Below are 24,904 nucleotides of genomic sequence, written 5' to 3' on the forward strand. Positions count from 1 at the left end.
TTTGTATACTGCAACTTTACTGAATTCATTTATTCTAATAGTTTTTTGGTGGAGTCTTTAGGATTTTCAATGTATAGTATGTTCTCTACAAATAGTGATAGTTTTACTTCTTCCTTATCAATCTGGATGCCTTTTATTTCTTTTTCTTATCTGATTGCTGTGGCTAGGACTTTGAATACTATGTTTAACAAAAGTGGTGAAAGGGTCTTCTATGTCTTGTTCCTGGTCTTAGAGGAAAAGCTTTCAGTTTTTCTTTGTTAAGTATGATATTAGCTTTGTTTTTGCCACATATAGCCTTTATTAGGGCATATTCCATTTATACCCACTTCATCAGGAGTTTTTATCATAAATAAATGTTGAATTTTGTCAAATGCTTTTCCTTGCGTCTATTAAGATCATCATGTGATTTTTATCCTTCATTTATTAATGTAGTAAATTACACTGATTTGCAGATATTGAACCATTCTTGTATCCTGAAATAAATCCCATGTGATCAAGATGTATGGATTTTTCTAAATGTATTTTTAAATGTGGTTTGCTAATATTTTGTGTTCAGTTTTTGCATCTATATTCATCATGGGTAATGGAAATAAGGCCCAATTTTTAACCAAAGAAATTTCCTTAACTGTCCAGACTTTTTAGACTATAGCTTATTGGATAGGCTAGTCAATTGTTTTTAATGGAATGTGACTTTGTTTTAAAAATTTCTTTATAGCCTACTTATTCATAAAATAGTTGCCTGCAGCCAAATAAAGGATTAAAAACATCTTATTGTTAGTAAAATTGCATTTTCAATGAAATATTTTATCTTAATTATAAAGTCCTTACAAGAAAATGAAAAATGCAGCATTAAGAAATGAACTGAACCAAAATTAATCACACTATGACATGTCACACTAGTGTTTTATGGAGAAGGATAATATATCTATTTGATCTTTTGCATGATATTTCTGTATCACTACTTATTCACATAGCCTTTGGGGATGTATACAGGGAATTACAATATTTTAAAGTCTCCAATTTCATTTCATTGTGAATTTTTTATAGGAGGGGAGGTAATGTGAGGACAAAAATGTGGGATAAAAACTATAAATTCCTTAGATGCATGTGCCTTTTGTAGATCCAACCTGAGAGAGAAAAGTGAAAAATCTGATGAAAGGCAATTGTAAGTTCAAAATAGTATTAAGTGATTACAGTGGTTACAGCTCAGCAGGACCATGCTAAATTTATTTAACCATCATCAATTATATGACACATGAGATGGTGTATTGGTCTTATCATGAATTTGGCATTATGTTTGGAAACAGAAATAAAATGTTGGCCCTAGTCTAGTTTGTGTAACTAGTGTGTATACTTAATCATTTTTGACCTCCACAAGAAAAATTCTAGAAAACACAAAGAAATAAAGCAATATATTATTTTTTGGAGGCAAAAAATGAATTCTTAAGAACATGAAGGCTGATAATTATTAGGCTGTTGGATAACCTCTGAACATATGTCACATTAAACTTACTCTTTGTTCCTTTTCCTTTTCTTCTTCCATAGTTTGAAATGCAAGGACATGTGCTTCTTTTAAAGATTTATGTCTCTGTTGATGTTGTTCCTCTAATTCTTCAAGCTCTTGTGTAAGTCGTTGTCGTTCTTGTGTGAACTGGGCTTGCAGCTGCTGCAAAGAAGTCTGAGACTGGGAAAGCTGCATCTCCAGGTTCTGTTTCAGCAAGGAAATCTACGCCACAGAATGGTACACAATGAAGAATAAATACAAGGCATATTTCACAAATTTCCAATTGAAGGGAAAAAAGCATTTCAAAGATATTAACTAAAGTAAAATAGTTGCCTTAACTAAGTATTACACTGATTTGCAGACCACTTGCAATTCTATTTTTAATAGTTATTCTATAAATAGACAGTTTTATTGGTATTAGGACTGTGGACTCTCTAAAGAACACCCCACATTTAGAAACACAGTGAACACCTATGTTATACTGCAATAAAAATTCATGATATGAAATAAAAACAGGACAACTAATGTTAATGTATTCATTAGGTTATGGTCCTTCATGGAGATAGTATAAATAGTTAAATTGCTTAATTGTGAAGCGGTAGAGTTGAGTAGTTAAGAGTGTGGGCTCTGAGTTAAAATCCTAGCTCTGCTACTTACTAGATCAATAGTTCACCAGGCCATGTGAGCTGAAGTGTGTTATTACACATAGTTCACTTAGAACAGCCCCTGGCATGTAATAAGTGCTCAATAAATGTTAACTAAGATTCTTTGAGGATTTAAAAAAATTACACTGTATAAAAGGCTTTTCCATTTATAGTTTAGAATCCTTATGTTAAAAAAAAGAATTTTCACTTTTGAATTTTGATTTAATTCAAAGGATTTGTAACCTTCAAGCTTTTTAAAACCACAAACATCCTATGGTCCTCTATTTATATCCTCACAGTGACAGGTATTTTTCTTTACTTATGGAAAACTGATTTGTCACTCCTTTTGAAACAGACATTACCCTTAATATGTCTGCATTGTTTCTGAGTATTGTAAAATACTTAAAATTAAGTGCCTTTTAAAGAATAAAAGCACAAAATGTGTGTGTATTTGTATGTTTTATATAACCATTTAATTTGACCTTTATTCTCTGCTCATACACAGGAAAATGGAACTAGATAACCATAGTAATAGTAGTAGTCTGAAGCTAAGAGGAACATAGGAGAACCAGATAAAAAGTTGTCAAATGTGTTCCATTAAGTACTTTAAGATGCTATATGTGTTTCTATACAAGTAAAAACAGTTTCTGTGGCCAAGAAGGCTAAGGGAGAGAGGAAACTGTAAAGTGGGTTTTGTAAATGGGACATTATTTTCTTTTGATTGATGAAAGGCAGGATAGGATGCCTCACATGTCTCACAAAGGAAAAAGGGACCTGGGAAAGAAAAAGGGTGGAGAATCATCAGAGATGCAAAAAATAAGAAGGAAAAATAAGGAGAATGTTACAACAGCAGCTAAGGCCATGCTTGTAGAGTAGGAAGACTAACACAAATTATACTATGTAACTTCTCACTGTTTTATGCAAAGAAAATCAGGATGAAAGGAATATTGAAGACAACCCAGATAGAAAAAGTACATTACAGAAGGGCAAAGGCAACAAAAATGTGTTGTTTATGAACACTAATGTGTAATTGATAGTCATTTTTCTTCCCCAGCTAGCTGCCTCTTGAAATAGAAAAGGTACCGTCCTGCCAACTCTCTTCCCAAGTTCAACCCTTGTCTCAGATCCAACATGGGGACCCCTGTGACACCCTTGCCTCTGGTGATAACTTGTTAAAACATATATGGGAATGTTAGGAAAAGACTATAGTACATTTAGAATAATGATTGATATTGTCAAAGCTATTAATTGGCCCCTGGCCAAGTAAAGACCAGTGAACAAACTGCTCACTAAGGTATCTGCCCTGGTATGCACCCGCATATACTCAAAGAAAAGGGGTATATTTTTCCAACTTGCACACAGGTACTGTATGTACTAGTGGTAGCTCTGGGTCCAGTCCTTTAATTAAGTGTGCACTTAGTAAGAAGCCAATCAGTTCATAGTAGTGTATCTTATTTTCTTCAGTACCCACATCAAAACTTCACTGCATCAAAAAGAGCTCTCCCATATGTTAATTTGACAATTGACTCATATTTTAACTATTTAAGGGTGAAACTTATGAAGAAATAGAATATCTAAAATGAGAAACCACAGTAATAGAACAATAACATGTTTAAAATCTAAGGACACTTTTGTGGCACCTGGGTGGCTCTGTCAGTTAAGCATTTGACTCCTGATTCCAGTTCAGATCATGATCTCACAGTTCCTGAGTTTGAGCCCCATGTTGGGTTTTGTGCTGCTCAGAGCCTGCTTGGAATTCTGTCATTCTCTCTCTCTCTCAAAAATAAATAAATAAACTTTTGAAAATTATAAAAAATAAAAATTAAAAAATAAAATCTAACTTCTCTAGCTTAAATAAAATACATTAAAATATTTTATATCATAAAGTATACCTTAAAAAAAGTCCAAAGTATTATTTTTCATTTTGGGATAGAAGATTAATCTTTGCATCTATATTCAATAAAATAAAAAGTATATGCAAAAAGACATTATCATGCAATTTAGTATTCAAATATACTTAGATATTCTGTATTCTTAACTCCAAAAGCACACCAAAATAATATTAAGGCTATCTAAAATCTCTAGATTCATGCTCAATACCATAAGATGAATTATATGCAGAAAGCCTTTCTCATGCAATGCAGCATCAAAACTTATTTTGCTCATTTTATAAATAAGTTAGTAGCATTGCATTAAATAATCAGCCTTTATTCAATGTGAAAATTACATGGTACTTTAAAACACAAATAATGAGCAAAGCAATGTAAAATGAACTAATGTTTTATGTAGACCTATAATTTAAACAGTTTAGTATACTTTATGGAAATACCTATTAACATAAAACTTCATTAATTCAAATAAAAGAGAACAAAGAGTTTGCACCAAATAGTATAGGCAATCCTTATCAGTACTTTTATCACAGAATTATAGAAAGCCATTTGTTGAATAAATGAATGAGAATGGTTGTTCAAATTATATATTTAGTTATATGGTATTAGTTTATATCTGTTATAATTCTAAATGATAATGTTTTTTGCTTTGTTGGTTTTAAATAAACCAAAAGAATCCTTAATTCAGGAAAGAATGTTAGTCATTTAAAAAATTCTTACCACAGGAGTTGGATATGAATTATATGCCATATTCTATTCATCAATAGCTATGAGATACTTTGCAAACAATTTTAAAGGACAATAGTAATTGCCACCTTCAGATGGCAATTAAAAAACTTAAAATACTAATATGTTTTCAAGAATAAAGTGTTGTAAAATTTTCAAAAAGACTAAAATTAAAAGCATATGGATACATTTTTCTGGACAAAGGAAAGCTTTATTTCCTAGAGGGCAATTTCATAAGGATTCTGTACCTTCACAATGGTGTATGAAAAAACACCCTCAAAATAGAAAATGAATCAAATCTGAAGTACTGGATATGACAGGATGTCAACACAGGACATGGAATTATGTTAGGCCAAAATACTTAACAATTTTGACAAGAAAAGTCAACACAAATTATAAGGAAAGTCTAAAACACATGATATCAGTTCAGCACTTTCAAATATATAAGGCAACATTAAAAACTGCTAACACAGGCTTAGAGGACAGTAAGGAAAACTTATTAGTATATCAACAACTTATATCAATGTTCATGTAAAATGTTTGAAGGTCCCTGAATATTTTCATCCCTTTGTTTTTTTTTGTTGTTTTTAACTACTAACTTGCTATTTTTGAAGAGTCTAGCTAAAAAAGTAAATTTAAGCTTAGGAGAATTTCTCAAAATTGTTATTCTGAGAAAATTCTGAATTGTTCATAATTTCTTGGTATTTTTCCAAGAAAATCTTTAAATGGAATTTATGAATTAAGAACCACAAAAATGCCTACTTAATGTCCTTAAGATATTTCTGTAATATGTTCCCAATCACCCTTTCATTCTTAGCTGAAAGAAATTAGAAAGCTTTTAATAAAGGACAAAGGTCTCAATAACCACATCTTTTAGAACAAGACAGTATATAGCAGACAACCTCTGGCATGGAAGGCCAGGCAAGAATGTGTAGGGGGTGGATAGTTGCTCACGCTGCTGAACAACACTGACAGGGTCATCTTTGTTTGGATGAGGACAGCTTAGAAGAGTTGATCCTTAATGACTGATGTTACCAAAAGGAATTAATTAATGGGGATTTCACAGTGTCACCAACTCCTTTTCTGTGGATGAATCAAGACATTCTCATTCTAGTTACTAATAAATTTAACTTCAATTTAAGCTTTTTTCATTTATAACTATTTAAGTAAAGGTGAGTATGTTGTCACAAGTATTCTGAAGTACAATTAATTCTGACAATAATCTTACCTTATTTGGGTTCATATTCCTATCCCAATCAGTACATTTGTCAAAAAGTCTGGATTAATATAGTGATCATGCCCAAATCCTTACTATGTTATATGTGAATTGCTAACTGTAGCCTTATTTCGCCAACATTGGGATAAATATATTTGTTGCTTATTTTTAAATACATTTTTTAGGGGCACTTGAGTAGTTCACTCGGTTAAGTGTCTGACTATGGCTCAGATCATGAGCCGTAAAAGTTTAATTTTAAAGGTAGACAAAGCTGTCTTTTCTTACGTAGTAGAAAGAATTTAGGAAGGTATGAGGAAATAGTTTCACTCCAGAAGTACCAAATTGTTACAGGACATCTAGACTCAAGCTTTGAGTCCTCTAGGACAGGAGATGGCAGACTGCAGCCTGTTGTAAATTAAGTTTTACTAGAACATGGCCACGCAGATTCATTCACATATTGTCTATGGCCACTTTCACCCTACAACAGCAACAGAGTCAAGAAGCTGCCAGAAAGACTGCAGGGCCTACAAGGCCAAAAGTAGTTCCCATCTGGCTCTTTATAGTAAAAGTTGGTGGATCGCTGCCCTAGGATATCAAAAAAAATATTCAAAGACGGTCAGCTCTGTTCTTTTAAAGAACAATGTTGGGGATGGTAAAAATAAATCTCATTTTTTTCTCTTCATATTATATATGAAAAATTTTTAAATGAGTGTTTATACTGGAGTATTACTTTGAAGCTTAATTTCTGCATATTTAAGTAAAAACAATAGCTTTTGGCAGTTCTTAGGAAAGGGACTTATTTCATTTCACTTAAGTATTTTAATAATTACAACATCAAAATGTAAAATGTGTCCTGAATCTCATGAACCTTCACGCCTAATACTTGTTTATTGATACTACTTGTTCAAAAAATAAACTAGTTTAACAAAAGGAAAAATATATTTACACTTATTTCCATTGTTTTGACGGTCAAGTAGTTAACAGTTTTCAAAAATATTTTTCAAAGTAATTTAAATAATGAATTTTATGTTTGAAAGGTAAGATCTTGCTTGGCTTTGTAATAAAAATCTGCTTATTAATACAATGTGGTAGATGTATGCACACACACAAACGAATGGCTCAAAGTGAGAAGCTTTTGTTACCCATATACAAAACATAACTTATTGAATGCCGAAGTGAATTTTTTATATCGTAAGTTAAAGCTTTAAAGCAGTGATGATATTTATGCAAAATCAAAAGTGCAACATGCCCTTGTGTACAAATTGTAAGTGCCGTTCACTTACATTGTTGATAGATTTATGCAAAGCTTCACCCAGAGAGTGCCGCTAGGAAGAAAAGATCAAAGGAATAAAGGGAAACATTCAGATATCAACTAAGTGAAAGAAAGAGGAATATAAAAGGGAGAGTAAAACACAGAACATTAATTATAATATGCTCAAGAAAAAAAGTAAGTTGAAACAGTTTTTTAGAAAGGAATTAACCCCAAAAAATTAAGACACGCTATCTAAATTGTCTGTAGTCCCTTAAGACAGTATCTGATGTTTGTGTGGTTGGCAGACTTACCTATGCAAAATACTGAAGGCCAGTACATACCAATCAGGGGTCAGTTGGAAAGATAATGATTACTGAAGGACCTAGAAGAAATATTATTGTTCTAAATTCCTCCCAGAAATCTACAATATAAAATGCTTCAAAGCATTATTCTCAGTACTGATATAAGCTCATGAAAGACTTCTCAAGAGAAATGAGAGGATGAGAACTGAAATACTAACTTGATTGACTATATAATTTGGAGGCCAAAAATAAATACAAGATAATCATTAAAAATGTGAACATTTAATAATCATCTGGTTTTATACTTAGGGGAAAGAAAGAAGAGATGCTTTTGTATCTCTTCAGTCCTATTTTCTAGGATATAGTCGGCAAAATTATTTATGATCTGGGTTTTCAGAAGTTCATTGAAATTTTCAGTGATATAAAACAACTGGAAAAACCCACACCCTCTTTTTCCCCAAATATGAGAGAAAATGTGATTTCATTTTCAAGTGCCTCATTTTTTTGCCTTCCAAAAAATGGTATTTTAAATTTATATTAGTAATTCAAATAGAAAAGTTCCTGAGGAATATTTTTTACTTTGGACACTATAATTAAATTTTCAGGCAGAAAGTAATTCTTTGATAATGTGATTATATCTTGGTGTGTCATAAACTAAACCTAGTTTTTATCTGGTAAACAATTTTTTACTAATAATTAAGACTAATATACAGTTTAAGATACATATATCAGAGTTAAAATAAGTTGAGGAAAAAAAGATTGATTTCTATTTGGTTATTCCATAACTGATCAATTTAAAGTTTCTCATTTACTTAATACATAAAATTATATACAGAAGACATAATATACATAATATATATTTTATATGTATACATATATACTTTTTCTTTTATATATATTAGTTATGTTAATTTTATTTACTTTTTCTTTGTGTTTCTCATACTCAATATTCTTTATATACTAATTAGACACTTCTACAGACTTCACAAAACTTATGAAAAGCTGAGGGACTTTTAGTTGTAGTTTTTTTTGTTTGTTCTATCCCTTTTATTTCTCAGAAGTGATGTTCTAGTACTAGAGGTTAATCTAAAATATATGGCATTTACTTATGAAGTAGATTTGATTTTTCACTCTTTAAGGTATCATTAGACAAAAATACGTATGTTATTTAGGATTCCTGAACTAACTGATAATCTGGGCACAACATATCATAAAATGGCATGCCAGGTCTTCCCTTAGGAATTCTAGATTTTTGATTTTATACAACAGAAGTATATTTGAACACTTGGAATCTAAGCTCACATGTGCACTGCCTCTGTCAACACACTGTTACAGCCCATGGAAATATGTAAATCAAAAGACATGAGCTGTGACCTGGGGTGACTCACATCACAGACTTGGCTGTGGCAATGGGGAAATGCACTAGTGCTATTGGGTCACAATACCCTAACTGGTTAATACATAAATGAAGTAAGATTTTTTTCAATTAAAAAATCTTTATTGGAGTACTGTTAAATTCCAGGGAATATCTTAAGTACAGAGTGATATAGAGAGTTGAATAAGACCATAAAATAAACATACAAAAAAACAAAAAATAAAAAGTTGATGCTATTGTAGTATTCTACAATTTAAAAAAAGGTTGCTATGATAGGAAATGACTGGAAGTGATACTGGGTTGATGGTAAGGAAAGATCTTTTGAAAGAAGTGACACTTGAACTTGAGATCAACGAAAAAGTTCAAAATGAGATGACTGATCCTGGGGAAAGTGTGTCCAGGTGGATGGATTAACTAACACAAAGAGCCTGAGGTGGAAGTGAGCTGCAAGTGACTGGATGTACATGTGTATATGATATATGTGGTGGGGGGAAGGTTTGTGGGGATGAGAACAGATGGGTGATTTTTCATGGGCCACATGGTTTAGGGTCTTGTAGGAAAATAAAGGAGTCAGAAGAAGAGCTTTAATTCAATGAAATGCCTCGAGAGAATTTTTAGGAGAGTCATGACAAGGTCTGATTACATCATAAAAGGTTGCTTTGAGTGCCATGAAGAAACGTGACACTGGGGAGGCTGGATAGGAGGCTAGTATAATGGTGACTTGGTGCAGTATTTACTAGAGTAGATGGAAGCTGATGGTATGTTTTGGAGGTGGAATAAATAGGATTGACAGATTACATGAGAGATAAAGGAACAGGAAATCAAGGATGACCCTTCAGTTTTTGTTCTGAGCTACAAGCAGTGCCAAGAAGTGAAGATGATGGGGTTGGTGTACAGAGATTGGAAGTCAGTATTTTTGAGTCAGGCATGTGATATTTGAGATACCAATTAGCCAGCGAAATAATTTTGAGTTCAGGTGAAGATATCAAGGCTAGAGATTTAATTCTGGAAGTCTTTGGCACATACATGGTATTTATGCCACAACACAGATGAGATTCCCCAAGTAAATGTCTGCGTGAAAGAATATTGGATGAACTAAAAATCTGTATGCAAAAATATTATTTGGCAAGCATTTTATATAGGCAATATCCATGTTGATAAAACAGATGCCCTATGTAAAAGGTTGATAAAAACTGATGTCCATTTGTTTTAAACCAACTTAAGCTTCTTGTTATAGTTTCTGAGATGAGTGAAAAGGACCTCAACTGATAGCACTAAGATATCTCAACATAGAAGGCCTACTGAATGTGTTTCAGGATTTCTTTTCTATAAGGATGAAGATAATCAGACTTCCAGATAAGTGAGAAAGAAAACTGAAAATAACTAAAAAAGTTGCTGAGCTTAATAAGAAATTTAGAGCTTTGTATGTTAAGAAACTAGGTTTATAGGAGTCATCACATTTGTTCTAAGCCTGAGTTTATTCATTTAGAAAATAGCACAAGGTTTTACATGTTGGCAATTTGCAAACATACTGGTATATAAATATTAAAATCCACTGAATTACAAGCTTTTGGAGGACACAGACTAGGTCTTATTCACAATTTGTATCCAAAGTGCCTAAAGGTATGTAGCAAAAAGTAAATGGGTCAATGAATGCTTATTTCAAGACTAAATGAATGATATGGAGTTATTATTTAGTTTTTGCTACTCTCTACCTTACTTTTCCTTTCCCCCATAACAACATAAGCAGTAAAAAGAAAGTTTCAAAATTAAAAAGAAAAAAGTTATTTAGAAAAAAAATACATCAATATCATTCAGAAAACCTGTTGACAAAGGCCAAAAGATTCTAAGACTTTGAAATGTATCCTCTCACAGAAATGAATTAACGGGCATACCAAATATACTATATGTCCTGAAAATACTGATCCGAACAAAGACTGACAAGAGGGAACAATATTCATTGAATGGTACCTAACTTGTCTCACTGTATCCTATTCTCCATACTGCAGTCAGAGTTTTGAAATTATAATACCTGAATATTTCATATTCCTGATTAAAATCTTTCAACAGCTCCTCATCGCTCTTTAGATAAAGTCCCAACAAGACTCCAAGTAATCCGCCCTGCTTACTTCCCCAGCCTTGTGGCTCTATTTTCCAGAGTGAAGGTGTTTGGGGACTGCCTGAGGGCCTTTGCACATATGTCCCCTTCTGCTTAGGATGCTGTTCTTTTCCTCTTGCCCTGACTCCTGCTTCTCTTCCAGGTCTTAGGTAAAGGATCCTATAGTCAAAGAGACCTTCTCCAAGTTCCCAGACTATGTTAGGTTCCCATGATACACATGCTGTATACTACAGTTATAATAAGTTAATGTATCCAACTGTTATTTCTATTTTCCTTCCTTTCTAGATTATAAGCATTGGGAATGCAAAGATCATTATGACTCCATTATAGGTCTAGCACACTACATGGTGCATCAGGATGGACTAACTTTTTGACTGATGTCAAAATGTCATCAAAGGTCAACAGAATAAAATTCTTATTACTAAAACAAGAAATGTCATTTATCAAAATTTTGACTTTCTTGAAACAATATGTCAGTGATCTTACACTGCAATGCAAGTGAAATATGTTAAAGCTTAATGAAGAGTTCCAAAATTCAATATTTAATATATAATATGGTAACTTTTTAAAACAAATTATGTAGTCTTTTTCTAATATTAATTATAAGGTTTACTAATATCTACAGAACAGCAACCAACAAACCTAAGTTTTAAGAGTGAAAATCACAACTTTAATATTTCTCCTAGGGGTGCCTGGGTGACTCAGTTGGTTAAATGTCCAATTCTGGCTCAGGTCCTGATCTTGTGGTTCAGGAGTTTGAGACCCGCATCAGGCTCTGTGCTGACCGCTCAGATCCTGGTTCCTGCTTCAGATTCTGTGTCTCCTTCTCTCTCTGCCCCTCCCCTGATCATGCTCTATCAAAAATAAATTTTAAAAAACCTTAAAAAAATAATTCTCCTAAAGCAAAAAATAGAAGAAAAATTCATGAACAGTTGTTTAGTATTTAAACTAAAGTAGTAATAACAAACATATAATACATTAAGATGGAGACAAGCTAATATGTTGGATAATTCTTAACACTTTTCTCAGAGATTATCTTAAATAACTTTATAATTATATACCCATTGAAACTTTTCAGATCCAAAATGCTTTAAGTATCTTGTCATATGAAACTGAAATATATTAACTTGATTTGTTATTACAATGCTATCTCAGTGTTTGTAAGTATTTTCAGATGTGCTCTGGGTCCTTCTACCTCTGAAGAGGCACAAACTGTTCCTCATTTCTTTCTTTCTTTTTTTTTTTTTTTTATATTTTTATTTATTTCTAGGAGAGAGAGAGACAGCGTGAGCAGGAGAGGGTCAGAGAGAGAGGGAGACACAGACTCTGAAACAGGCTCCCGGCTCTGAGCTGGCAGTCAGCACAGAGCCCGATGTGGGGCTCGAACCCACGAACCGCAAGATCATGACCTAAGCGAAAGTCGGACGCTCAACCGACTAAGCCACCCAGGCGCCCCAAACTGTTCCTCATTTCATCAAAGGTCTTACTACAGTATTTTGCAGACCATACATATATGATTAGTATGCATTAATAACTGCCCAGTATTTTAAGCATCTCTTTTTAAAGCCATGCGTAGATATCACTGTTCCATCTCTTCACTCTCTTTTCTTAAAGGTACCAATTTAAGAACTGGATAAATTTATTCTAAAAAGAGGTTTAGGTAGAGAAAAGAAAATTAAACATTTTTAGATTTGCAAATTACTTCAGAAAACAATGTAGTACTGTTTACCTTGGAAGAAAAAAATCTCAAGACGAAGAATACTAACAACATAAGTCTGATAAAAGAGGATATAATATAGTTAAAATAATGACATTAATTTTTTTTGAAAGAAAGGGCACAAGTGAGTGATGTGTGGAGAGAGAGGAGAGGGAGAAAGACAGTCCCACGGGGAGAGAGAGAGAGAGAGAGAGAGAGGGAAGCAGGGCTCACCAAAGCAGAGCTAATGTTCACCCATGGTGGGGCTTGAACTCACCCCATGTGGGATTCAAACTCACAAACCATGAGATCATGACCTGAACCAGTCAGATGCTTAACTGACTGAGCCACCCAGGAGCCCAACGTCATAAATTTTTTTGACTGAAGAGAAATGAAGCACAAGATTCCATATTTACTAAAATACTGCAAATTAACTTTGAATCCGGGAACTAAAGTATGAAAGACAGTGGATGTTGGCTGTGTTTTGGCAGACTTTAATTCCATTGCACATTTTCTGAGAAAGCAAAATTGGGTCCTACCTGCTATTTTCACTCTCTATTCTAGGTGGCATTTCTCTTTTCTCCATATGTTATTACCCTTCACTCTTCTGCTTTTTCCTTTAACTTCCCTTTTCCTTACTCCAGTCATCTCTTCTCCCAGGGCTCAGGCTAGATCTGATGTTTTTCTACATAGTTTCCTCTCTCCTAATTTCTAGGGAGAGGGTTCAGAACCTTCAGGGTCAGCTTCATTGATGTTCTATCACTGCTCAGGGCTCTGTCAAGGTCTTCGAGGTGGCTGGGAATAGATGATTATTCTAATCTCTTTACCTCAGAAACCACTTGTATCTGTTCTTCCATTAAAAAGTAGTATTGTTATTCTTTTAAAACAAACATAAAAACTGATGCAAATATAATCTTTGTTTCAGTAGGCAATTTCTAATTTTTTTAAATGTTTTATTTATTTCTGAGACAGAGAGTGATGGACAGTGTGAGCAGAGGAGGGTCAGAGAGAGAGGGAGATATAGAATCTGAAACAGGCTCCAGGCTCTGAGCTGGCTGTTAGCACAGAGCCTGATGCGGGGCTTGAACCCACAAACCGCAAGATCGTGACCTAAGCCAAAGTCAGACGCTTAATCAACTGAGCCACCCAGGCGCCTCTCAGTAGGTAATTTCTAAAGAGAATTCATTCCCAATATAAAACTTAATTTAAGATCTAGAGGACGGAGCTAGCAAAATAAGCACAGAGCCAAATTTACTCTAAATTTTTTATCTAAATAGTCTAGACCATTGCTGTCTAATAGGATTATAACTGAGAGCTATGTGTATAATTTAGAAGTTTTCAGTAGCCAAGGGCACCTGGGTGGCTCAGTCAGTTAAGCATCTGACTTCAGGTCCAGTCATGATCTCACAGTTTGTGGGTTCAAGCCCTGCATTGGGCTCTGTGCTGTCAGCAAGGACCCTGCCTCAGTTCCTCTGTTCCCCTCTCTCTGTCCCTCCCTTGTTTGCACATGCTCTCTCAAAAAAAGTTAAAAAAATTAAATTTTCTTATTAAAAAAAAGTTTTCAGTAGCCACATTTTTAAAAAGGTAGAATTATTTCAAGGTGTCTTGGTGGTTCAGTGTGTTAAGTGTCCGGTGTCGACTCAGATCACAATCTCATAGTTCGTGGGTTCAAGCCCCACGTCAGGCTCTGTGCTAGCAGTGCAGAGCCTGCTCAGGATTCTCTCTCTCCCTCTCTCTGCACCCCCTAGCTCATGCGCACGTGCTCTCTCTCTCTCTCAAATAAATAAACTTAAAAAAATAAATACAGGGGCGCCTGGGTGACTCAGTTGGTTAAGCATCCGACTTTGGCTCAGGTCATGATCTCACAGTTCGTGGATTCAAGCCCCACATCGAGCTCTGTGCAGACAGCTCAGAGCCTGAAGCCTGCTTCAGATTCTGTATTTCCCTCTCTCTCTGACCTTCCCCTGCTCACTCTGTCTCTCTCTCTCTTTCAGAAATAAATAAAACATTAAAAAAATTTTTTTAAATAAATAAATACATAAAAATTAGAACATAGTCTGCAATAGCCATAAGAAGCTGGCTTCTTGGTTGCTATTGATCAACAACTTAGTGGATTTTTTTGAAAAATTAAAAAAAAAGTTTAACGTTTGTTTATTTTTGAGAGAGGGAGAGAGACAGATCACAAAAGGGGAGGAGGCAGAGAGAGAGGGAGACACAGAATCTGAAGTAGGCTCCATGCTGTCAATATGCAGCCTGATGTGGGGCTCGAACTCAGGAACGGCAAGATCATGCCCTGAGCCAAAGTCGAATGCTTAACTGACTGAGCCACCCAGGTGCCCCCAGCACTTATTTTAATGCTCTATTTCTTATTCATGTCATTGCTCCTTCCAATTGAGTGTGAAAAATTCTAAAATTTCCTGTGATGGTAGAATCAATACATCTAAAACCAAACTTACCATCTCATCATCCCCCTTCTCCCCAGTTGAGCAGCTCAGGACATCTGTCTCTCAGATGATGCTCTTCCTTTTGATTATTCTGGCTTCAAATTCTGAGTCAATTTTAACATTTATTTCTCCTTTACCAAAGTATTCTACCAAATTACATGATTTTTTCCTTTATAGTTTCCCTTGTATTCTCAGTGAAATAAACTTAATTCAGGCCCTAAATGGGTAGAATCATTTGTACTTCATATATTTGACAACTTCCTCTTCAGTAGCTGTGCCTCAGTTTTTGTTCACTCCATTCAACAACTACTGAGTGTTTACTATATGCCAGGGAGTTTTAGCAGCTGGGTACGCAACAGTGATTAGCATAGATAAAGACCCAGCTCTAATGGAACTACATTCTAATAGGGAAAATAATGAGTATGATGCTATATAGTAATAACTGTTTTGAAGATACACAAAGCAGAGTAAGAGGACAGAGTGAATGGAGGGTGCTATTTTAGAGAAAGGGGCTAAGGAAGATCTTTTTGAAGCGTTAAGATTGGGCAGAGAATTGAACAAAGTGAAAGAACAAGCCACAAAGATCTAGGGAAAGCGGGTTTCATGTGGAGGCAGGTGCAAAGGCCCTGAGACGGATTAATCTTGGTGTGTGTGGGTTCTTCCAAGTCTTCCAGTAGGACTGCAGAAAAGGAAGGGAAGGAGTGGCAGGAGGTGATGTTGGTAGGGGACAAATCATAAGTCGGCTACAGGTCATGGTAAAAGTGTGGATTATAACCTAAAGGTGGGAAGTTTGAAGCAGGAGAGTCACGTGATCCAACTTACCATTTTAAGAGCATCAGTCGGGCTGACTGGGAAATAGTATGTAGGTGGGCAAGAGAAGCAGCAGGAAGACCAAGTGCAGGTCCCATTTGCAGTGTAGGAGACAACTGTCAGTGGCCCAGACGAGGTGGTAGGGGAGGAGGTGCTGGGCAAAGGGCGGATCCTGGGTGTACTCTGAGGGGAGAGCAGCCGGAGATGCTGCAGCGCTGCTTGGCGGCACAGGGCGAGCCGTCCGAGATGGCTGAGCAGCGGATGGATGGCAGAGAGGAGGAGGAGTGTGTGGCTTGGGTTGAGGGGTGACGGCTGGGTGCATCATGTGTATTCAAGAGTTCTGTTTCAGACACTGTACATTAGTGAGATGTCTCCGTTTCATCCTCACTTCAAAACCACAACCACATTAAGCTCCCTAAAATGAAATTTTCAATGTGTTATTCTCCTATCTGCAAACCTCTGACAGAATCCCACAGCTTACTGAGTGAACTCTGGACTCCTATGCTTGGAAGTCAAAATTTTTCACAATGACCTATCTCCCTGGCTGTCCGCACCTCATCTTTCTGTACTCCTCATACACAGTGCTTGGGAAATAAGAGTATATTCAATAAAACGTCAAATGAATAAAAATATTTGTGTTCGTTCTTTACCCTATTTGAAAGTCACACTAAAGCTGACCTTTTTAATGAAAATCTTCCCAATCCCTTTGGCTATGTCACTTTTTCTATTCTATACTCCCACCCAGTGGTAAGTGGATAAGGATGGAGGCTCCCTGAGAAATAAAGCCCTGATGTGAAGCACATGTTGCTATTTGTGGTGTAAATACTCCCAGTGTAGAAGACTGCCACCCACCAACATGTCCCAGAATATGGAGCTGAGAAGGCCTGTACACCGTCACAACTATGTGAAGTGGGAGGAGCCAGAGCCAGCACATCACTGCTCCTACAGTACACACTGTCCACACCACTGACAGTCACTCACTGCAGAGTGACTTTTACTGTAGGTATCTATATACAAATCTTCCCCTATTAGATTGTAGATATGTGGAAGGCAAAAACATCGTCATATACAATGGTGGCTATCACCAGCTAAACAGACTTGGGGCCTCAAAGTTCAAAATGGAGGGTCAGACCCAAACAACAAAGTCCCACAGTTCTATGTCTGAATGGTCCGTGTCTCTCCCAAATTTCTCAGTCCACCGATCTGAATGAGAGAATTAGAATATAAAGTTATCATGTTGGACCCAAAATAAAATCTTCCCTGAAAACAAAGCGAAATAAATATATGATGACATTTTAGGATCACAAATAGAAAATGTGATCACAGATGACTCTATATACCACTCTTCCTCAGACAGAGTTGAAGAGTAAAAATGTAGTTCTTTTATTTTAAAGGAATTCAAATGTACACACTGATTAGCCCAAGAAGCACACCTAGTTTTGGACTAAGGTGTAATCACTGGACAGAATAAAAGAACACCATGAAACACTAAAACTAAAAATATGAAATTAGACTCTCATCAGAGCACAGAATAAAAATGATAGCTTTGAGAAATTTTGGTAAAGTGAAAAACATCTGACTGAAGAAAAGTGAAATGCTTAGGTCTTTCTTTGCCCATTTCTTGATAGGTAAGTTTAAATCAAATTTAACTCTCAAGAGATTAAGCTCACAGGAAAGAAATTACTTCTTCTTTGCTCTAAGCAAAATGAAATACAGGAAAACCAAGGCATAAATATCGACTTGTGCTGGGGCACCTGGGTGGCTCAGTCAGTTAAGCATCTGACTTCAGTTCAGTTCATGATCTCACAGTTCATGAGTTTGAGCCCCACGTCAGGCTCTGTGGTGACAGCTCAGAGCCCGGAGCCTGCTTCAGATTTTATGTCTCCCTCTCTCTCTGCCCCTCCCCTGCTTGTACTCTGTCTCTCTCTCTTTCAAAAATAAATAAACATTAAAAAAATAAAAAAAAAATAGACTTGTGTTAAGTTCACTCAGAAATAGTTAAAATATGTGAAAGCACAGATCCTCTGATACTTTTTACAATATATGTTTCTGCCTAAGGTCTGGCTGTTCCAATTCTATTCCCCACTCTTATTCTTTAAATGTCACCAACCCCAAGCTGGGTCTGTGTCCCCTAAATGCAAAAGGTCCTGGCAGCGCTAGGGATAAGGGGATGAGTGAGTCAGTAGAGTGAAATGGTTGTAGGGCTCAGGGCTGGGGGTGGAAGGTATGAGGAACAAGGTTTGGTAGGATTCGGCAAGGGGAAAGCCGTAGAGCAGGCACAGGGCACTAGCTCTAGGAATCCATCCAAAATAATCAAGAGAACAAGATCCAAAGGACCAAGAAGGAGGAAGAGGTCCTTTGTCCATAACAAAGTTCCACTGAAAAGCCTGCTGGTCCTGGGGTGCCGGGGTGGCTCAGTCAGTTAAGCAGAACAACTCTTGGTTTCAGCTTAGGTCACGATCCCAAGGTTTGGGAGTTCCAGCCCCGCGTTGGGCTCTGCGCTGACAACCTGGAGTCTACTTGGGATTCTCTCTCTCTCCTCTCTGTTCCTCCCCTGCTTGTTCTGTCTCTCTCTCTCAAAATAAATGAAAATTTTAAAAAATACCCAAATAACCCCCCCCACAAACCAGCAACTCTTTCTTTAAAAAGAACAAAACACAAAAAACTGCTTGTCCTAAGACACCTGGGGGACTCAAGTCAGTTGACTGACTCTTGATTTCAACTTAGGTCATGATCTCACACTTCGTGGGACCGAACCATGAGTCTGGCTCTGTGCTGACAGAGTAGAGCCTGCTTGGGATTCTGTCTCCCTCTCTGCCCCGTTCCTGATTGCTTACGCTCTCTCTCTCTCACAAAATAAATAAATAAACTTAAGGAAAAAAACCCCAACAACTTGCTGGTCCTGCTAGAAGTTTTTGTCCTCTCACATGGCTGGAAAGAATGCAACTTTGATAACATAATACTCATTTTCACGTCAAATGTACAATCCTTTGTTCAATTATTTTCTTAACTTTCTTCAGGCACAGAAGATCCTGAGCTGCAGCAGCCATTTGCCAGTTTCATCTAGGGATTTGTGTACACCCTCTGTATTTTAGAAGTGGGGAGAGGGGTTGACATAACTTTGGAAATGGACTGATGACATAGAGCAGCACAGAAGAGCTTCACCTTTGGAGGTAATTAATTCCCGGTTATATTGATATTTATGATTAATCCGCTTTGAAAACTGATACAAAATGCTTTCTGTAAAGCTGGCAAAAATTGGAGCCATTATGTAATGAATTATTTTATTATACACAGAACTAAAACCATATGCAAAGCATTATTTCCTTTGAGGAATGAACAATGCAGAACAGATATCAGGGGGTGGGGAGAAAAAATATCAGAGGAGCATGGATGAAATGTGATAATTTAATATATGAGAGACTATAAGAATTATAAAATAATTTAATAGAAAACAGGTGGGAGAAGTGGTAAGTCCTCTTTACAATGCTAAACCCAGCCCAAAACTGTCTATTAGTCAATACTTTGTGATTGAAAAACAAGGCAGACGTTCAGTGGGGAGGAGGGTATTTTTTATCATATATTTGAACTAATTAAATCTTTTTAAGCAGAGAACATCACAGAATAGTAGTACCACTGTACCCAGGAAAATTTGTCCTTCTAGGTCTCTAAATAAAAATGTATAATAAGTATACAGAAGGTAACCTAAGCAATGCTAACGTGGTGCCCAACTCTTCTAGAGAGAGCTGTTTCCTTCTTATTTTTGTCTGAGTTTCAAAGGTTGCAAATTTATTCACAAAAACTCATGAATATACACTCCGTTTTTAAAGTAATTATTAATTATTATGAGAACAGACACAAATTGGCAAGCCCCAAGAACTCTTGAGAGACACTGCCTGTATGTACCTATGTAATAACTTATCTTACAGACAGCCTTGCCTGTTTATTGTGAAATTAATCGTGATCCCAGATAGAAAGATAATAGCAGTTTTCTAGCACTAAATTATGGAGCTGCTTCTCGTTCACGCTCTGCACTTGCTTATCAACTGGTGACTCATGCAGTCAGTCTTACTTAATAACTGGCTTCACAGGAGAATTCTAAGAATTCATAGTTAGAAGTTGTATAAAATGAGTGAAAATGTGCATGTTCATTTAACTATAGTTATAAATAGAAATAAGTGAGCCTGGCATAAGAAGATAGATTTAAGAATATCACTACCTTTTGTTGATAACATTTTGAAGTGTAACAGGTAATGTTCTTTTGGCGAGAAAGAAGGAAATTGCTCACTTCTGGTACGGTTTTAGGAAATCAGGATGCATTTAATAAATTTTACCTTCTGGGACCCAAATGACATCTAATGGCTTAAAAAAAGATTTTATACTCTCAAAATAAGGGTAACTTTTCCATTTAAATATCTCTAATTTGTTTAGTTCAAATATTAAACCAAAAACATGTAAATTCTTTTCAGAATTTAGGACTGCATATGTAACGTTATTTTAGCACAAGATTTCACAAGTTAATGAATATGTCTCCTTTATTTTATACTTTTAAAAAGTTTTTAAATTTGCCATATGGAAAAAAAACCAAAATACAACGTATTAACACACAATATTTTATAATTTTTCCCTAGCTAGAGAATGTCAAGGAAAATGAACCTTCATAATGTAGACTATTGATTACCTGGTTTAAGAGATCTTCTACTTTCTTCTGCCATGAATCCCTGGCTGCATTTTTCTCTCTCTCTTTTAATTGCAAAAGTTGAGACATTGCTGACTTCTTATCCTCTTCATGTTGAAGTCTTAACTCTTCACGAAGTTTAGAACACTCTTGTCTAAAATAAAACAAATGCTTTTACTTTTTAAAGAGAATTATTCCTCTCAATAGCTAAAATATAATTGTTCACAGGTTTTCTATGTATTTAATTAATCCTCAAAAGTAAACTAAGAATAAGAGTTAATAATGATTTTAGTCAGGCTTCCAGGACTATACGGTAAGTTGGTAACTTACCTATGATCATTGATTTGTCAGTTATCAATGGCATAAGAGGTACTAGAGTAAGATTTCTGACTTGAGATTAGTATTTTATATTAAAAAAATAAAATCAGAAAAAGTACTGAAACAGAAAAAAAGAATTCCAATTTCTCTGCATCTAATCATTAAAAAATTCATTAAAAATACTGTCCCTATGATTTTAACAATAAGACAATATAAGCCATATAACAGAAAAGCATCTTTGCGCATCTGTATTTTTTTTTTTTTTTTGAGAGAGAGAACGAGAGAGAGACAGACAGAATCTGAAGCTTGATGTGGGGCTCAAACTCATGAACTATGAGATCATGACCTGAGCAGAAGTGAGATGTTTGACTGACTGAGGCACACAGGTGCCCCTGCACATCTATACTGATGAGATTACATCACAGAGTAAAAAATGTACCTAAGGTTTTCAGTCCATTTTATTTCTAAGTCATGGGCCATTCTGTCCACTCTGAGCTTCTCTTCCTCTTTCATGACAGCAAGTATTTCTTCATGCTGTTGTCTTTCTTGTTCTAGCTCACCCTGAAAAATAAAAATTTTTCAATGAAAACAAGGGTTCAAAAGCAAAGACATTGCTGGTTATTTCAAATAAACAGAGTGCTTGCATTGTAACTTTTAAATTCTTACAGCACAATAACTGATAGTGCCATTTATAACAATTACTCAAGATTTTCTGACAGTATATAGCACACATTTTATATTTTAAATGTCCTTGTGCAAACTATGTTTTATCAAGACTTATAATTTTACAAATCATTTAAAATGGCTTGAAGTTAGTATAATTAATCTCTTTTTCAATGTTTATTTCCTATGAGACAGAGAGAGCTAGGGAGGGCAGAGAGATGGAGAGAGAGAATCCCAAGCAGGCTCAGTGCTATCAGTGAGATCATGAGATCATGACCTGAGCCAACATCAAGAGTCGGACGCTTAACTGACTGAGCCACCTGGGTACCCCAATTATCTTAACTAAACTTTCCATATCATGGGTACCTATTATCTTCATATATATACACATTACATAGATACACTCTTTAAATTCATTCATACTTGTAATCAAAAGTCTGCTATTTATTCAAAGCTGAAGCATTATAGGTATACTTCACTGACATAATTAAAATAATGATAAGACATGCTGGCTACTATTTTTATCATGTAACTTCAAAACAGTGATCCATGTGTTTAGTGTTATGGAAACATAATATGATACATATGAAACCCCTGTAGAGTAGCATGCATCAAGTGGCTCTCTGGAGCCTAGAGCTAGACATGACCTGTGTGGACGACACTGGCCACCACCAGTCCTGACCAGCAGTGGAGCTGTTCTCTGGCTACAACAGATGACGGTGCTTCCTTCTGTTCTAGCAATGTCCCTTTCTGGATCACCCACTACTCATAGCATGTGTGGTGACACTGCTGATGGGCATATCCAGAGTAATGGGAGAGAAGCAAGTCAATGCTGAAACCGCCATTCTGCATGGGTGACCCGGCTCATGGCAGGGAGTTCTGAAAACTGGACTCGGCCACCTTAGCCAACTATCCTTTTCACTAACTATTCTCCTCTAGGAGCTACTACTTTTCCCACCACAGGCAGCATTAGATGGGGTAGAATTACTTAGGAAGTATTTCTTTTACTGAATGCAAAGTACTTTATCAGACACTACTGGGGAAAGAAAAGAGGTAAAGAAGATACTTGCTCTTTTTTTTTTCCAAGTGTTTTCACATCCATCAGTCCATGGGAGCGTCATAACAACATGGGGGAGGTTATAGGTGAGGAAACAGGCTCAGCAAGATGGAGTAATAGCAGAAATTATAAGCTCCAAACTACAGGTTTACAAATATTAAACTCATACTATCATCATTGTCATCAGCCTTTCACTCCTTTTTTCTCAACCATGGCCTAAGATGTCTTAAGTGCAGAGAGTCAGGCCTTATCCATGTCTGGATCCCCGACAGGTATCAACCAACAACTTGACATATACTCAGGGATCAATATCCATTCTATGATGGGTTCATTTATATAATACACAATAGAAACTCAGCAGGGAGGAGGGGAAAAAACTCACATCCAGAGAAAACACCTGCCATTAAGGAGCTTACCTAAGGTTGCAGTAAGTTGTGATGCAGCATCTGTATTTTCTCAATTAAAATTGTTCAGTGGAACAAATAAATGGACACTTGCTAAGGTTTTGCTTACAATATTTAGTATATTCCACTACTTGATAGAAGAGTAATATGAGCAAGGACCTTAGAGAAATGAAACTGATTCCAATACTAAGCTAAAAACATTAAATTTGAAATAATATTAATAAAAGGCAATGTTTCCTGAGTGCTTACTATTTTACTAGGCACTGTGCTATAAATGGTTTACCTCATTTAATTATTACAGTAGTGGTGTGAAGTGTATTATTACCCCTCACCACTCCTGCAATGTGCAGATGAGTGAATTGGGGCTTAGAACAAGTAACTTGCCCAAGTGACACACTAAGTGATGGATCAAGAAATCACACCCAGCCAATCTGACTTCAGAGCCCACACTCTAAATCACCTCTCTGCAGGAAAAGTAAGAACTCTCTGGATACTATACCCTTTGTTGTTATGGGGTCTTTTCTCTACTTTCTGAGATAATCTAAATATATGCTTTGCTCCATGAGAATGGAAGAGCACACAGCCTTTCGAAATTTGTAGGTGACAGAGCATTGTTTAGTTGCTACACATGAGAGTTTGAACGCTTACCAATAAAAGAACTGTGCATCTTGATTGTCATGGGTTGAATTGTGATCCTGAAGAGATATGTGGAAATCCTAACCCCTGTACCTCAGAGTGTGACCTTATTTGGAAATAGTGTCAGTGAAGATGTAATTCATTAAGAGGAGGTCATATTGGAGTAGGGTAAGCCCCTAGTCCTATGTAATGCAGAGCCTCATAAGAAGATGTGGGGACAAAAGGGGGTAGCCCGGGTGGCTCAGCTGGTTGAGTGTCTGACTCTAGATTTTGGCTCAGGTCATGATCCCAGGATTGTGGGATTGAGCCCTGGATAAGGCTACATGCCTAGTGTGGAGCCTGCTTAAGATTCTCTCCCTCTCTCTCTCTCCCCCCACCCTGCCCCTTCCCCTGCTTGAGCCCTTTCTCTAAAAAATTAAAAAAAAAAAAAAAGTAAGAAAAAGATGTGAGGACACAGGAAGAATGCCATTGAACACGGAGGAGGAAACTGAAATGTGACACAAGCCAAGGAAGGCCGGGGGCTACTGGGAGCTGGAAAAGGTGAGGAAGGACCTGCCCTTCTAGGATGAAAAGGAAGAATGGCCCTGAGAACACCTTGATTTTGGACTTTCAGCCTCCAGATTGTGAGAGGATAAATTCCTGCTGTTTTAAGCCACTTAGTCTTAGTACTTTGCTAGGAAAGCCCTACAAAACTAATACACTATATACAAGGTCTGTTTACAAGAGACAAAGTGATTAAATTATATTTTTACCTTGCTGATGTTTAGAGTGTAGGAGTATAAAATTACCTCAACATTTAATAAAGCATCCTTGGTCTCCTTCAGCCTGCCTTTAGTCAAATCGAGCTCATTTTGAAGCCTTTCCTGGGAGTCCTGGAGACTAGCAATGAGTCCTTCTGCAGAGCCAAGACCTTGTTCGCTTTTCCTTACCAGATCTTGGAGGCGGCCAATCTGCAAGTAAATACAGTACTTTTAATCTACCTCACTGTTATCGACTAGTAAAATAGCCATGTTTGTTTTCTGGGTCTTTTCTTTAGTGGTAGTTTTACTGAAAGGGTCTGTTTTGATGAATGTGGAAGCAGCAGCACTTAAATAATCATGACAGCTTTATCTGTGGTTTCTTGCAAAGACCTCCATGTTTATGATTTCCTTTCTTCGTCACAACCATGTAA

General features: G+C 36.2%; 1 protein-coding gene across 1 annotated transcript in view; it reads right to left on the reverse strand.

Annotated features, from left to right (window-relative positions):
• Positions 1 to 24,904, reverse strand: part of FAM184A (family with sequence similarity 184 member A) — a 120,268-nt gene that overhangs the window by 26,494 nt on the left and 68,870 nt on the right. Inside the window, 4 exon segments of the mRNA XM_077766080.1 lie at positions 1,514 to 1,726; positions 20,659 to 20,809; positions 21,413 to 21,534; positions 24,522 to 24,683. Of these exon segments, the coding sequence (XP_077622206.1) occupies positions 1,514 to 1,726; positions 20,659 to 20,809; positions 21,413 to 21,534; positions 24,522 to 24,683 (648 nt within the window).

Source organism: Crocuta crocuta, unplaced genomic scaffold (genome assembly GCF_008692635.1).
Source record: "Crocuta crocuta isolate KB4526 unplaced genomic scaffold, BGI_CrCroc_1.0 scaffold413, whole genome shotgun sequence".
NCBI lineage: Eukaryota > Metazoa > Chordata > Mammalia > Carnivora > Hyaenidae > Crocuta > Crocuta crocuta.